Here is a 15,652-nt window from a genome sequence, read left to right as displayed (position 1 = left end):
GCTTTTTCCTCCTATTCTCAGTAAATGAGCTTGCAGTCTCTTGAACTGCTTGCCTGATACCTCTGCTGCACCGAGCACTCTGCTACTTTTGGCTTCTTTTGCTGCTGCTTTCACCAGCTTGAGAGTTTCTTAAAAGCAAATTGGTTTTATGATGTTTATAAGTGGTTTCTGTTCCTGGCTTATTTGCCAGATTCATCGAGCTCTGTTTATAGCTGCAAGGTTCCTATAGAACACTTCTATAATTCAGTATTGGCTCTAAGAATTATATCTCTCATCATTTTAGGAAGTAGGTATACACGCCTGATTTATGCTCAGCTTTTCATGTTTAATGTTGCAATAATCCATTTAACTGATGCTTACTCTACATTTGATGTACAGAATTGGCTTCCAGAATTAAAGAATGCTTTCTTTTATTGCACCATCCAGTGAAATGTTTGGATTTTTTCCATTGCAAATATGCTTGTAACTGAATTTTTAAGAATACTTTCGAAAATACTGCTTTACTTGTGAGTGAGTGCATTTTTTCAGTTCTGAGAAAAGTTCAACTTAGGGTAAGTTAAATTAAAAGACTTACCCAACCCTAACAGCTTAATATAAGAAAGCAAATATTCTGAATTAAGTTTTCCACAGAGAGATAAACGAAACAGATCTGTGGAAGGTTTGGATTCAGAATGCTGGTGTCCCTCTGGAAAGCCCTCTGAGACTAAATAGAGGGAAGGGAGTCACGGGCTGACTGAGTTTGAGAGATTTTCTAGAGAAGCTTGGAGTAGATGCATGCATACAGCTCTACCTTAGCTCTTCTGATTTCAGTACTTGTAGGCATCTGATTTTCCTTGGGTACCAAGAATACTTGTTTTAAAATAATTCTTTGGTCTCCTTACCTGTTTTATGATTGTTTGAATTGCCTTTCTTCCTCTAGCTATTGATAATCAACCAAAAGGATGGGAATCACACCTTTCCTCCCATTCGTTATGTATAATTTTGCTCTATCCTGAGAAAAATCTACATGTGGATGTAGGAAACTTTTTTTCATTGATCTTATCTCTTAAGAGCTGTTTTCTAGGATCTGTGATGCATATGGTTTTCCTGTAAATGTAACGTTAAACCGTTACAGATTTTCAGGAAGCTCAATGTTGTACCATAACTACTATTTTTGGTATTACAACTCGTCTTCCCTCTTGCCTTTTGACTGACTTTGGGTTATTTCGGTTTGCAGGTGCCTACAGTATACTTACGTGTAACAATGGCAGTCTAAATGTCAAATATATGGGTGAAGCTGTGATCTTTGATTTTTTTAAAGTGATCAAATATGTGAAGTACAAATATATTTGTATGTGTTTGGAGGTGACGTAGGTTATATTACTGTGGTATTTTCCAGGCAGTGTAATTTCCAGACTCCAGTTAGAAGTTGCATGGAAGCAGTTAATGCAGGAGTGGACTATGGTGCAAACACCTGGCTTGAAGGGTAAGGAGTGAGCTTCTACCAGCTTGTTAACCTCACCTTTTCAGAACAGAAAGAGAGTGACAGTGTAGAGACCAGAACAGTGTAGAAGACCTAAGTATATAGACAAGTACGCATAGAAAAGATGACAGCTAGTAGTTCCAGTCTGTGGATTTGAAATCAAGCGGACAAATATCCCTGGACACTCCCAAATAGTGTCTGAGAGCAGCAGTGAGTTGCTTGCTGAAGCACTGGCTGCCTGAAGTCTGAAATGGAAAGAAATCTTTCCAGTACTGACTGCTGGGACCAGGTGAGAGGGCAACAGCATGGCTTGAAAGGACAATGCCTATAGGAAGGTATAAGTTCATATGGCAGTTTATTTGTTGCTGTCACAATGTGCAATTAAAAGTGTGTCCAGGTGCCTAAGCAAAGCAATTTTTCTAAGTATTAAAGGCCTATAACAAATACGGAAAATATGTAAAATGAACCATTTCTGGAGCTTTGATGTTTTTGAAGACTAGGACTTTATCACTAGAGGGTGAAAGCGTCCCTGAAAAACTGATTTCAAGCAACGTCATTTTGAAAAGCTCAGTGATAGATACTGTGACCCAGAAGTCAGCGGAGAGTTAAGTGTTTTTATTAGTACTGTTAACTGTACTTTGCTTCGTGACTGCAGCACCCTGAGTCTTATGTTAGTCTTTTACATGGTAGGTGCTATATAAACAGAGACAGACAGTCTAATGGTTTACATCACTGCTTGTAAACCTAGTGAATTTGTTGAGTCTTTAGTAAAAATTCAAAATAGTTATGGAATGCTCCTCTTCCCTATCTCTTCTACCCTCTGCCCTGGATGGATTTAAGATTATTATAAAACAAAAGGATTAAATTCCTTTAACATTAAGAGTTTGGAAACTTAGTGCCTGTGTGTTCCTCACAGTTTGACAGTCAATGCTTGACCTTGAGAAGGATAGGTGGTTAGGAAATACAGTCTTTACTTTAGATTGCCCTAAAATACTTAGCACATTGTGATTGTTCTTGCTTGCTTGCGAAAAAGCCCCTACAACCATGACCTATCACTTAAAAAAAAAAAAAAGAGGAAGAGGGGGCAACAACTGGGTTAGGTCATGTAAGGTGGAGAGGGATTGGAGTATTGCCAAACCTTGTATTATAAAAGAAATTAAATATTTAGCCTTAAACAAATGTTGTGTTGTAAGAGTTGCTTCATGAATTTTATTTGCTCTGTTTTGGAAAACTTTCTTCCCCAACATGCAAGCCATCAGCCTTTTTTAATGAATATTTCGGTATTGTTTCTTCTGATGCCAAAAAACTGAGAGTCGAAGGAAAACTGTGAATATTGCCTAGGAGTCAGCAATGTTTTGTTGGGCTGCAGTTCTGCGAGCACCTCAAGAGAATCCAGCGGGCAGTTGCTGCTGAAAGGTTGCCCAGTCCCTCTCTGGGACTGTCGCAGACTTTTGATCTCATTCACGAGCCAATTCAGCTCACTCGCACGGCACGAATCTCCTGTGATAAACCCAGTGTCCGCTTGCCGGCTGGCCGCAGGGGTTACTCTGGCAAAGACAGAAACCCAGGGAGTGTGAGAGCTGGTGAGAACCGAGGGGTGGGAGCTTCGGGGATCCTGAAGGATGGAGGGGATAAAACTTTCCCTTCTTGGTGGGGGGCTGTCTTGCCGTGATAGCCACGGTTGGGTTTGAGCAGCCTTTTTTGGTCTGTCCTGGGCCTTCAAATGTTTTCGTTTTCCAAACGTTTGTAAAGGGAAAGATTGCACATCCTTCAGATGTGTTGGACAAAACTTGACCTATTACAAAATCATGTCTTTTTCTGAAATGTTGTTGGGTTTAATGTATTTTTACATTGCATGACTCTTCATTTAAAAACATTTCCTATCCAATTGCATGCTCAAAGATAGGGAAACTATTTCAATATTCATATGACTATGAAGCTTTTTTGAACAGTATGGTAAATATTCATCCAAGTCTGCATAAAAAACGATTTTAATTTTCCAAAATAAGAAGTTTCATGAAATGCATTTTAAATTAATCATATGGTTATATTTTTTTTCTTTTAAAAAATGTATTTTAACTGGGAGTTTAGAAAAGAGAGGGTAGATACTAAAGAATAAAATAGTTTTGAATTTGTATCTCTCGGCCAGTTCATAGCATAAAATATAAAGCTGTTTGTATAATGTTCAAGAGGCACCTGTACTGATGTGCAGGTCTGTTAATCTGGAGTGAGTTGTGTGTACAGCACTGACAGTGGTCATCTCTGGCAATTTAGGGCTAAAGGATTTTTCCACATTTGGATTCCAGGCGACTTGTATTCGACTTCCTTCTTTAAGGATGATTATGAACTGATGAGTTACTGTGAAATGGTGATCTCTCTCTCTTGTTCCGTATGGACAAGAGACTGAATAAAAGCTGGTGTAATTATGGTAGGCTTTAAAGGGAATGGACAAGGAAGGTCCTTCTTGAATGATTTCACAGGAAGGCTCTAAATGTACTTAAACCAGGCCTTTTTGTGGCTGCTGTTACTTTTTTTTTTTTCCAACCAGGTCAAAAGCAGGAAGCACTTGAATTCTTGTGCAGTGTCCAGCTTTGGGTTCTTTATATTTCTGTTTTCAGTGAGCATTCCCAGGGAGCTGCTTGTTTTTCTGTGTTTCGTAGATGACTGTTGTTAATTACTTGGCAAGGAGACCGAAGTGCTGGGAGAGCCTGACAGCGGGCTGCCTGCTCCTGGCTTGGGGCAGGAAAAGCATTCGCCACCACGCAGCCGTAGTGCCGCATAGCTGCACCGCTGGAGCTGCTCTAAGGGACGAGCAACTGTGTGCTCCTCTCCACCTGTGCTGTACTCTTTAGCAAATCCATCATTTCATATTTACTGGCAATCTTTCAAATAACAGGGAGGAATGCCTGGTTATTGTGCAGTTAATAGCAGCCTGTTCTTTAATTAGGGCTTATTACTTTAAATCTCAAGCCATGCAGAGATATAGAGAGTAAAATCTTTATTTTAGAGAACAACTTTTTGATTTATTTTTTTCTTTTCCTTCCCTACTGTTTGCTTCAACCTCATTGAGATGTGATTCCACAGAATTAATGATATCTAGTGGCTACTTGCTTCTGGAAAAGGAGTCTTGTTTCCCTTCCCCTATCATTGAATTGGTTAGCCTGAGCTCCAGTGCATCTAAGGTGAAAAAATGTGTGAAACTGGCTGCTTTTTTTTTTTGGTGGGGTTACATTTCTGATGCCTTAACCTTTCCAGATTGCATCCTGGAGCTAAATGCATGCCAGTGCTGATGCACATAAAGTGGTGGGAGCAGGCAGCCAGGAGCAGGGAGGGAGTGGGTGGAACAACTCGTGTTGGTGACAACTGACTGCTGGATGGGCTTTGGGTTGTCTGATGCTGGCCGGACACACAGACTGCCTCAGCAGTTGGATGTGGGAAGCAGTTTCCATCTATCAGTGGTAATTTTATTGGTTCATATTGAATACTTGACTTCTCTTTGGATCTTTGGCTGTTCTGCATTTTGAATATATTGTATTATGTATTTATATCTTTAAATTACTTGAATGTTATCAGTGTGTATACAACTGTCGCTCAGATCTTCTGAAACATTTACAGTTTCAACCTCCTGTAATCAGTTTTTTTTCTCCTGTTTGGGTCTGTTGGGTTTTTTTGGTTTGTGGGGTTTTTTTGTTTGTTTGTTTTTTTAGCATCCTGTTTCTAAAAATGCTTTTTCTTAGCAGTCCTTTTATCGACCAAAGTAGCTGATTTCATGTCTCAAAGCATATAGATATTTTGTAAAATAAATCTAAGTTGAGTTGAGATGAATATGGAATAACTGCACAGATAACTGGGCAGAGTAGAAGATGAAAATGTCAGTGACTGAGTTGTTAGAGAAGTCTTCTGAAGCAGTGTATACTGAGCAAAATGGTGGAATTTGTAGTTAGATCAAATTTATCAACTTTTTTTGAAAGCTCGTTTAGTATCTGTCTAAAAATCTACATACACTCTTATTTCATAATGGCTTATCAATTCTAGTACATACATGTTAATACATTATCTTGAATCGTTCCAGTAGTTTGTATGAAATACAATTGGCTGCATTTTTCCTTCACATGACCCCAGAAGTGCAGGTTCTCTCCTTCATATTAAGTTAGACTGTGCTGCCTAGCATGGTGTCATGCTGGTCATCTTATATATGATAAAAGGAAGAAAATAAATCATCTTAAGTCTCAACAAATAAGGTGAAAGAAACACACAGGGCTCGGTGCTACAACCCTTGCTCAGACAAGTGATTCTTCTGTGATCAGTGAGTCTGCTTATGCAAATGAGATGTCGTACTTATTAAATAGGAGGTCAGGACATTTAAGAAATTATGATTGCCATCTGTGCAAAATAGGCCAGTGTCATTTGAAAACTCAGTGACAAAACTTCAATGTTAAGTAAAATAATTGTTGAGGGAACATTGCTCACCTCACACAGCTCTGCACAGAAAACTAAAATGAAAAAATAGTTTAGGGAAAACTTGGCGGAGATGCGTCCTGTTCATCTTTTTTCATGGTAAGATTCATAATGAAAGTGGCTATGAAAGCAGTAGGAACTCAAGAAAGCCACAGAACCTTACTCAACCTCTTCCTTCGTCAAAGGCATAGGAAGCTGTGAAGAGCTGTGAAGGGGCGGGGAGGGGAGGAAGTGACCCTTGGACACAGGGCTCACCATTTTTCCCATGATCACAACAGGGGAAGAAGTTAACATACGTAGTCAGGACGCTCCCATGACTTTGTGAAATACTGCCATGTGAGGAGCAGCCCTTGAGCTGAAAGTTACCGTCATGTGTTATGGCACTGGCAAAAGGCTGTGCTGACAAGGAGGGAAGGAATTAATTACTTGGTATAGAAATGAAACAGTAACAACAGTGTAAGCTGACTGGTTACAGGATTGACTTTTCCTGGAGCAGCTACTTATTGTACCATTCTCTTTCTTGGTGGTTTGTAATCTCTTTTGTGTTTTGTTTTGTTTGTTTATTTGTTTGTTTGTTTTGTAGTAACCTTGTGGTTCTTAACTACATGAAGCTCATGGTACATGGATTATAGGGTCAGGAACTGTGCTCACCCTTAAGTCTTGCAGATAGACTTAATAAAAAGAAAGAAAAAATATTGTCCAAAACTGCTGAAAGAGATATTGACATTATTTTATGAAAAATAAGCCAAGAAAAGTCTCTACAAGTAAAAGAACACTATTGCATATTTTCTCTTTGGATTTTGGGCTTGATAATACATGTTCAAAGACCAAAGTGAAAACAAGGGGTTTAGGGAATGTTTTGTAGTACGGGAACTAAGTATGTGAAAGAGCAGTGCTTGTTTCCTGTAAACAGAACTCATACTCAGAGCTCTCCCTTCAGTTATATGTCTTTCTGGAGACGTGACTTGAACGTTGCTTGTCTCTGTTCATACAAGCAACCTCCGTTATTCATTATATAGTTGATGAATGACTGCCATCAGCAAAACCATTGTCCCAATGTGTACAAGTGTAGGTGACTCATAAGAACCTTAGTGTAAGAGGTGCTGTGGTTTTGGCAGAGGACCTCAGTCATAAGCTACTACTTCCAAACCGCAAGCTGCATGTTGGCAGCCTATTTGAAATCAGCATTTTCCAGTCGAGGGAGATGCTGGTGTGCTTCAGCCGCCACACTGGTAGTGGTGGGGGAGCAGCGGGGGCAGATTTCTGGGGGTCCTTGCAGCTGAAGCAGCTTCTCAGTCGGTAGCAAGGCCTGAAAGCCTGCTTCCTCCTCTCTGTACGATGACAGAAGAGGTAGGAGTAGAAAGCCACAGCAGCAATGACCAGGGGTAGGGTTGTCAGACGTTATCTCCATGACTTCTCTATCCCTAAGGTGCCTCAGCATTGATTTCCCCACCAGTCACCTCCAAAAATCGGGTGATGAGTGAGTGGTGGCACTGCTAGACTGTGGATGACAGACAGTATGAAAGCAGTGGTCCAATGGGGAAAAGGTATAGAAGTTGGTGACTGCAGGGGAGTTTGTTCTCAGAAAACTCAAAACTGTGCCTTTTTAATACAGTTTTAAAAAGCTGTTCACTGTTTCTTTTACCGTTTTATTTTACACTACTAGCTAACATTCATAGTATGTACCCCTTGGACTTCTATCAAATTAACTTTGATTTCAAAGACTCCACATGTTGAAGGTATTTTTTTGACTTGCTTTGCATTCCCTTCCCTCACATTGCATCTCCGTGTTCCAGAATGCGCCCTCTCTGATGAGAAATGTACTTTAATCAGTGCATGTTGCATGGAGAAACCATAATTACTTCTCAGGAAATAGTTTTTTGGGCTCAGTCTGGGAAAAAGCCATTTGAAGTCCTGTACAGTGCTTTTTGTTTTATTGGCACAGCACGAGCAGTGCATGTTATATTATTATGCTAATCCAAAACTTAGACAAATGTTGAAAGATAATTCCATTAATAGCTGACTTATTTTACTGAGACTCTCAGCAGATGCACAGGTCTGCCTGCATGGAAATGACTACTAGATCAGAGCCAAAAGAACAAAGATCACAGCCAGACAGGACAGCAGACTGAGGCACGCTGAGTCTGCCTGCCCTAGCAAGTGTTGGCAGGACATTTGTAGTGAATGGGAAATTCACCATTCAGTCTTTTACTTTGCGTGGTGTACAGTATATTGAGACTGAGATCAGGAGATTATTGATAAATCTTGTTTTGTAAATATTTCAGTGCTTCTTGTTAAAGCTTGGGCATTACAATCTTGAAGCAGGTAACCCATTTAAATACGGTGGCATCCGTAGCTGGTAATTTGGCAAACTGTAGCTCTTTAGTAGCAGTTACTATAAGCTCTATTTCTTTCTAAAACTGAAAGTTATTATGCGAAAGATCATAGAATCATAGAATGGTTTGGGTTGGAAGGGACCTTAAAGATCATCTAGTTCCAACCCCCCTGTCATGGGCAGAGAAATCCTCCACTACACCAGGTTGCCCAAAGCCTCATCCAACCTGGCCTTGAACACCTCCAGGGATGGGGCAGCCACAACTTCTCTGGACAACCTGTTCCAGTGCCTCACCACTCTCAATGTAAAAAATTTCTTCCTTATATCTAATCGAAATCTCCCCTCTTTCAGTTTGAATCCATTGCCCCTTGTCCTACGTGTGTGAAGAAAAGAGGCATGGTTTCTTCAAACCAGAATGACTATAAGGCTTGACAAAACATAGGAAAGGCAACATTGAATGGTTGAGCCTTGGGAATACCCACAAACCAAACCAGTGCAGTAATGTCTCATCTTAAACCAAGCAGATATGGTTACATATCTACTTTGAATTGGGTTCTATCACTGATGCTCTGCATAACCCACCTTAGTTTATTAGAAATTAAATTATTTCAAAAGTCAAAGTTGTTTCTCTTCCCAGTTAAACTTGCTGAAGTTTGTTTCAGTTCTCTTTCTGTATTACTGCTCTGTGTGTTGTGAGTGGTTCACACGCTTGGTGTTATGCATATCACAGTTTGGAAACCAAGAAGGTGAATGTTTTCTAGTTCTTAGCAAGTATTGGGTAGCAAGTGTTTGGCCTGCCAGTTTTGAGTTCAATATTGTTTCATCTGTTTAACTTCACCATCAGACGTTGTGAATGGATTTACAGGAGTCACTGAATACAAAGAGCAGTATCAATACGCTTTTTGCTATATACGATTTATACCTACCGTATTTGCTTGAAGACTTACTCTCTACAATAAATGCTATGAAAAGGAGGATAGTATTTATTCCATAGTCCTAGGAATGTTCCCATGCAGTGAGAAATAATAGCCTTATATGCTTTACATCTTCCTTATTCCCAGAAAGTGGACTACCACCTTCTGTTTAATGTAGTATATTTTTGCCTGTGTCTGGAGAACAGCTTTGCAAGAAAAACCCCTACATTTTTACATTTTGTCAGGATATGTATCTGAACTAATCCTTTAATAGAACCTGATCTGTGTCCTACGATTTGCCAAGATTCCACTCTTCAAAGAGAATTCTAAACTTTCTGATATTTGCCTTTTATTTTTTTGGCCAGCACCTTCTTGCAGAAAGAAAACTAATTTATTCAGCGAGACAGCTCTCCTGACTTCAGCAAAAGTTATTTTTTTCTCTCTTTTTATAGCATTGGGTTATCAACTGTTTGCAGTGTTTCAGCAGTGGCTCACCACAGTAAGGGCTGGCCTGATGTTTAACCTTTAGAGCTCATCTGCACAGAGCAGAATTATCAGTATGAAGTTTTTGTAATATTCTGCAGCTGCAAAGCCTTCACAACTCCATCACCACTGCAATGGTAGAGGCGAAGATATATCAAAACACAAATGTGTGATTAACTTAAGAGGATAACATTTAATGGAGTTTGGAGGAAGGTAGATTTTTTTTTTTCATGAGAGAAACTTGGATCTCCAGACTTCCTGCTCTCCTCCTCCATACTCCTAATTTTCAGATAGTTTGGGCTTATCCAGACAGTTATTCTTAAAACGTGTTTGGGTATGCATCAGCCTCCTAGTAGCATGTCGGTTCCTCTCACAAACAGGACAAACCTGTGAAGGGTAGGTACCAAGTTACTAGGAACTTAGTTTTGAGGGCAGGTTTGGAAGCAATTGCAGGCAAAATTCATGACCCGATTTACTAGATTTCCTGCTCAAGACTCAACAAATCAGTTGTTGTAAGTGCCCAGGCGAGAGCCCGCTTTCTGCCTTCTCGTTTGTGCTTGGGAAGCTGCTCACTCTTGTCCTGGCCCTGCAGCAGCTCCTGTAGTGTTTGGCAAGTAAGTGGATGGGTTGAATTAGTCTCTTGCAGTGTCAGTGCTTCTTAAAGCTCTTCTGAACTGATCAGGAGATTGTATGGTGAGGTTACTGTGGCTAAACCAATGCTTTGGTAGATAGACTATTAGCTCAACCTCCATGTATGTCCAGGGATGAAGTAGGAAGGGTGAAGCTTTGCATTGATCTTACATGAAAAGGTCTAGCAGTAGGACACTGAGACCACAACCATTATGTCAAGTGTTCTTGGGACTTGGCACACTAGGTATACACGTAGCTGTGTAATTTTAAGAGAAGCGATTTTGAGACTTAAATTTTGCCTCCTGGCAGTCACGAGAGAATAACTCTTTTCCCACAGGCTTTGGATACATCCAGAAATGCTGCATTTCTTTCACTCAGAATGTATGATCAAGAGTGGGATCACAACAGCAGTAAAAATTAGTACTGGAACAGTATAGATGCACTATGTGCTATAAGCAGTCCTGAAAATAAACGTAATAGAAGACCTAATGATGTTGAAATTGTCTTCCTGAAGTTTGTGGAACTGCTGATGGAGGACCTTTGCAATACTAAAACATTAGTTTAACTTTTTGTGAATACAAATAAGCCATTTTTTTCATGTTACTGGCATTTAAAACTGGCTGATTATGTTTGTCCAAATATATGGCCATGGCTCCAAGTTATTTCTAATTAGAGTGCTCTGAAAAAATAGACAATGCATCACCTAGCTTTAAACATTCTTGCAGATGCAAGCATGTTTTCAAGCATTCTAGCTTCTCATTTCCTTGCAGATGATAAGCAAAAATAATTAAGTGCTTATCAAATTTACAGTGTTTATTTCTCTTTTCTGTTAGTTATTTATTACTTCCTCTTTCTCACTTACGTTCTTGCCTGCCCCTATTTTAATTTTTTTTTAAGTCTTTCCCCATCTTTCTCTCCTTTTCAGTGTGTTTAATCGTCCCTGATTATAAGAGGCAGCATCAATCATGCACTAGTGAAAACAGTAACTGGCTGGTAGTATTTTGTTGCGCGTTGCGTTTCTGACTTTAAAGTAAAATTTCTCAGTAGTTGTAATTCGTAGGAATAGCAATAAAAACACAAGTGTTTCTTTAATCAGGTCAGAAATAATCACAATGGGAATCTACTTCAGCCCAGTAAAAGCTGCAGGTTTTTGCAGCATGTCTTGACTTTTTGCATATCTAATGGAATTTTAAGTTGTACTTACAGGGCAACAACTGTATTTCTAAAAGGTAGACTGTGTTACTGCTTGCTTAAGTGGACAGAATTGAGTAGCCTTACTGAAGTGCATGCTGCTGATTGTGGAGCAAGTAGTTGGTGTTTTTATAATGTGCTGAAAATCATGTGGTTTGGGCTTTTGTTATAATACATTTGCATACAATACACTAGATATAAGTCTGAGGTGAAAATTCTTGTATTTCTGCCACAATTTTCTTGTCTACATGACCCGAAAGGTAATATCTTTCACTGGCTAGAAACCAGAGCTCAGATTTCCAGGATGTTAAAGGATGCTTTTTGTCCAGAGAGTTTGGCTGCTCAATTTTGTATAGAAGTATAGTGTGGCTAGATTTCCATTACCTTTTTCCATTCCAGCTTTACACGTGAAGAAAGCTGTTCGTCCTGATGCGGCTGTATTACTCTTCAAAACACATGGCTTGAGGATGTGAAATGATTAACAGAATTACTAGTTTGAAATACAGGTTAAATGTCTGTAGTGTGTCCGTCTCTAGCAAATACAGCTTCCAGACAGGATGAATAATTTGTGTAATGGTTTGTACGACAATAATGAATTTGAAGATGTTCTGTTTCCCCGTACCCACCACGTGCTGAGTTGTTACGTGTGTGAAGCCAGAGCATGTCTTGGGTCAGAAGGCCTCTCAGAGCTTTTGTTTTCCGTAAGCGGTTGCGAAAGATCCCACTATGGAGAAGCAATCTTTTCTGCTGCTTGTGTTACCATTTTGCATTGCAGTGGACAAGCTTTACAAAATGGCTTTTGCCCACTGAATGCAACTAATATTTGCCAGTCTAGTGGGGGGCACGTGATGCTGACAACAAGATCAGTTCTTAAGGCAGCCTTATGTTTTTGCATTAAAGGTTTGTTTTCAGCTGTTCCTGGTTTTGGTGAACTTTTTATTAAGTCTCTGCATGTGCATGTGTAAACCAAGTAGAATCCAAGTCTGAACAGCTACTTGAGGGGCTGGAGATGTGCTTAAATGATTGCTTCAGGCCCATCTAAGTAAGGGCTGCTGCTGAGACGAGCTGTCTTGTCCCCTTTCAGCCATGTTCCTGGCTCTCCCCTTATGCCAGCAGTAGTGCTGGGGTGGCCATGAGGTCAAACCAATCTGAAATATACTCTAGCGTTCAACTGCATCGTTTCTGCTGCTCTTCCTGCTGTGTGGTTGAACAAGTGCTGGTGCTGGCATAGGAGAAGGAGTAGCCAGAAGCAGAAGCTGGAGCAGATGGTGACAGGGAAGAAGAAGGAGTGGCAGACCACAGAGCTGGCCTGTTCTCAGCAGCAGCTCAGCTTAAAATGATCATGAGTGATAACCTTAATCAGGAGTTAAATGCCTTGATAAAGTTCTGTGTGTAAAATAAGTTTGTATTCTGACCCTAGCAGTACCTTGTTTTCTTAGGGAACCCTTGTAATAAATAAAGTACCATTTTGATGGAGATTTCCAGCCTTGGCCTGAACAGTTGACAGCAGCAATATCTGTTACTGAGTTGTGGCTAGGGAGTTGGAGTTTTTGAAGCTATTAGCTGTCAAATTTGCAAGAAAAATAGTTTTCAAAAAGCTCTAAGACGTCATACTTTCACCCTCATTGCAAAGTTATGATTGATCTAAATGTAGTTTTATAAATTACATGCAGTTGCCTGCCTTGCCTGCCTGACTTGTGCATCGTACTGATCCTGCAGGAGTTACTCTTTTGTAAATTTGTTTCTGAATTGGAGATTCCCCAGTTGGAGTGTAAACTGCTACAGTATGGTACGGGATTCTGTAGGAGAGGGAAATTCAGCCTGTCAGATCTTTGATGGAGACAAAGAAGACTTGCTGGTATGATCCTCTGTGTACCATCACCTTGGTCTGCCTGAGAGCTCTCAGTACTACCACCTCCATAGGAGAGACAGAAATGGCACTAAAGATACCTTCTTAGGCATTGAGGAATGATATGGGACAGAGCTCCCACAGCTGTAGTACAATATAACCTTTTTTGTATGGAACGATACCCAAGGAAACAGAGCTGAAGAATTTGTGACTAAGATCACAAATGTCTGAGAAACTTCCGTATGTAGTTGGCCTCATTAAACTATCTGCATTGTTTTGGGACCAGCGATATTTATGTTCTCAGGAAATCTCTTGCTAATTAAATGAGCTGAAAGAGGGAAAGATGCCATGTTGCAGCTGTGGGTGTCCTGCATGTGTCATGATCCAAGTACTGGCTCTTTGGTAGGGTGGGTTGTTGATCTCTGCATCGACGTCTGCAAGTCTCCGTGTTTGTAGAGGCAGTTTCTTGATGTAGGGCTACTTCAGTATTTAAAAGGAAAAAAATAAACTTCTAAGAAATAAAACATAAATACTTGAAAATATTGTTGGAATCAACAAAATGTTGAAGGGTCTTTAAATAGTGTTGAGCAATAACTATGGCATCTCTTTCCCCTGCTGGTCTAAGAGTAGGCTTGACTGTTGCTAGGAATGGCTTGATATGATGGATTTTGCAGTGGGATAGGAAGATAGATTAGTTTAGAGAGTCCAGGCTCTGCAGACCAGTTGTTGTTAAAGAAGACATCAGAGACAACCTTATGAAAGGTTTCAGTGGGTTTTGGATTTGCTTTTTTGGAAACATGCAAACAAACCCCCACTCGTGTTTGTGTTTCTACTAGTACAAGCAAGCAAAGGCAAAATGATGGCAAATAATAACAATAAATGTAGGTGTTCAAACTCTACCGTAACAATTTTGTTAAAAATGAGAGTAAATTATGACAACAGTGCAATAAACGATAAATGGGTTTTCCTCCTTTGCTCTGTTCCTCCCCACGAAAATCTTGTGAATTTTTTTGATTGAGGGATGAATGATTATTGACCTAAGTGAGATCTCAAGGTCTTTCACAGTATTTCAAATTTCTGATTGTGTTTACAGAACCAATTACTTTTACACCTCAAAACAAAAGCCCACAGTATAGGTTTATATGAGCATATTCTAATAAGTTCTTTTATTACAGTTTCCATTGTGTGGATATGCTTTGCTTTATGTTTTCTTCCATCTTTCTTAAAGATAGCAGCATCTTCATCCTTTTAATCAAAATAAATTCCATTCTGCTAGGAAGAAATGTAATAGCAGTGTCAACTGTTTTGTGTTTTGCTCTTATTTTTAATACTTAGAGTAGGAGCCCCTTCCTACAAAAAAGTTGCAATATATTTATCTAATTTTCGGATGCTACTTCCATAATAAAATAAACATTTTTAATATATAGCATTTTGTGAACTTTTTGAATACAGAAATAGAATGGCTTTTTCAGATAGGAAAAAGTCTGTTAGAGATTGTGATCTTTCTATAGAAGAGCCTAGGCTAGTTATGGTGGAATTTTTTTTTATATCCACCTCTTCAGTGTTTAAGCCACATAATAAATTTCAGTGAAAGGCAAAATATGTTCTTAGGATGAGACACTCCTCAAGGGGAAGACAAGTATTCTCTTTTTCTCTATAGAGAAGTGTTAGCACTATATAAATGTGTTTATAATCATTCTACCTTATATTTTTAATCCTTTTAAAAACTCTTGATTTTTTGTAACTATTTGTTTTTCAGGCAGCAGCATCTGTCCAAAGTCCTTGATATTGTCTAGATCTTGTTCAGCGAGTGCCACAACCAGGCTAGTTGAGCAGAATGTACATCATGAAGCGGCTCAGGGAATAAATGGAAGTGTGCCAGTCAAACAGTCCCCACGTTCAGCTTCAAATCCAAAGCCACAAGGTAAGTAGTCTCAAACATTTTGGTTAAGGATTTTATTCATCATCTCAGGCTTTAAGAGAAACAGAGCGCCTTGAAAGAACTATATTTCTCAGAAAATAGTGAGGTAAAAACTTGTAGCTGAAACACAAATGTTCTGAAGTGCTTTATGAATCTGTCATTTCTGACAATATTTTGCTGAAAAATATTCTCAGAAGGAAGGTTGGACTTACTAATATCTTAGAAGCACATAGGTGTATCTACAATTTCTATCTCAAGTGCCTAGTAATTTGTTGTGCACTTACTGCTCGGCTGCAAGTGTTAAATTTGTTCTCTGCCCAAGAAGTGGCTCGTAGGTAGAGGTGGGAGAACACGTGCAAGCCCGTTGTTTGTATTAAACTATTGTTAGGGCTTATTTTTTGAAAGGATT

General features: G+C 39.5%; 1 protein-coding gene across 1 annotated transcript in view; it reads left to right on the top strand.

The window, feature by feature from the left end:
* Positions 1-15,652, top strand: part of FGD4 (FYVE, RhoGEF and PH domain containing 4) — a 114,791-nt gene that overhangs the window by 58,546 nt on the left and 40,593 nt on the right. The window contains exon 3 of the mRNA XM_086610396.1: positions 15,082-15,246. Coding sequence (XP_086466522.1) covers positions 15,082-15,246 — 165 coding nt within the window. The remainder of the gene's footprint in view (positions 1-15,081; positions 15,247-15,652) is intronic.

The sequence above is a fragment of the Tauraco erythrolophus genome, chromosome 4 (assembly GCF_009769465.1).
Source record: "Tauraco erythrolophus isolate bTauEry1 chromosome 4, bTauEry1.pri, whole genome shotgun sequence".
Taxonomy (NCBI): domain Eukaryota; kingdom Metazoa; phylum Chordata; class Aves; order Musophagiformes; family Musophagidae; genus Tauraco; species Tauraco erythrolophus.
Note: the sequence above shows the minus strand (reverse complement) of the source record. Positions and strands in the feature narration are given on the sequence as shown.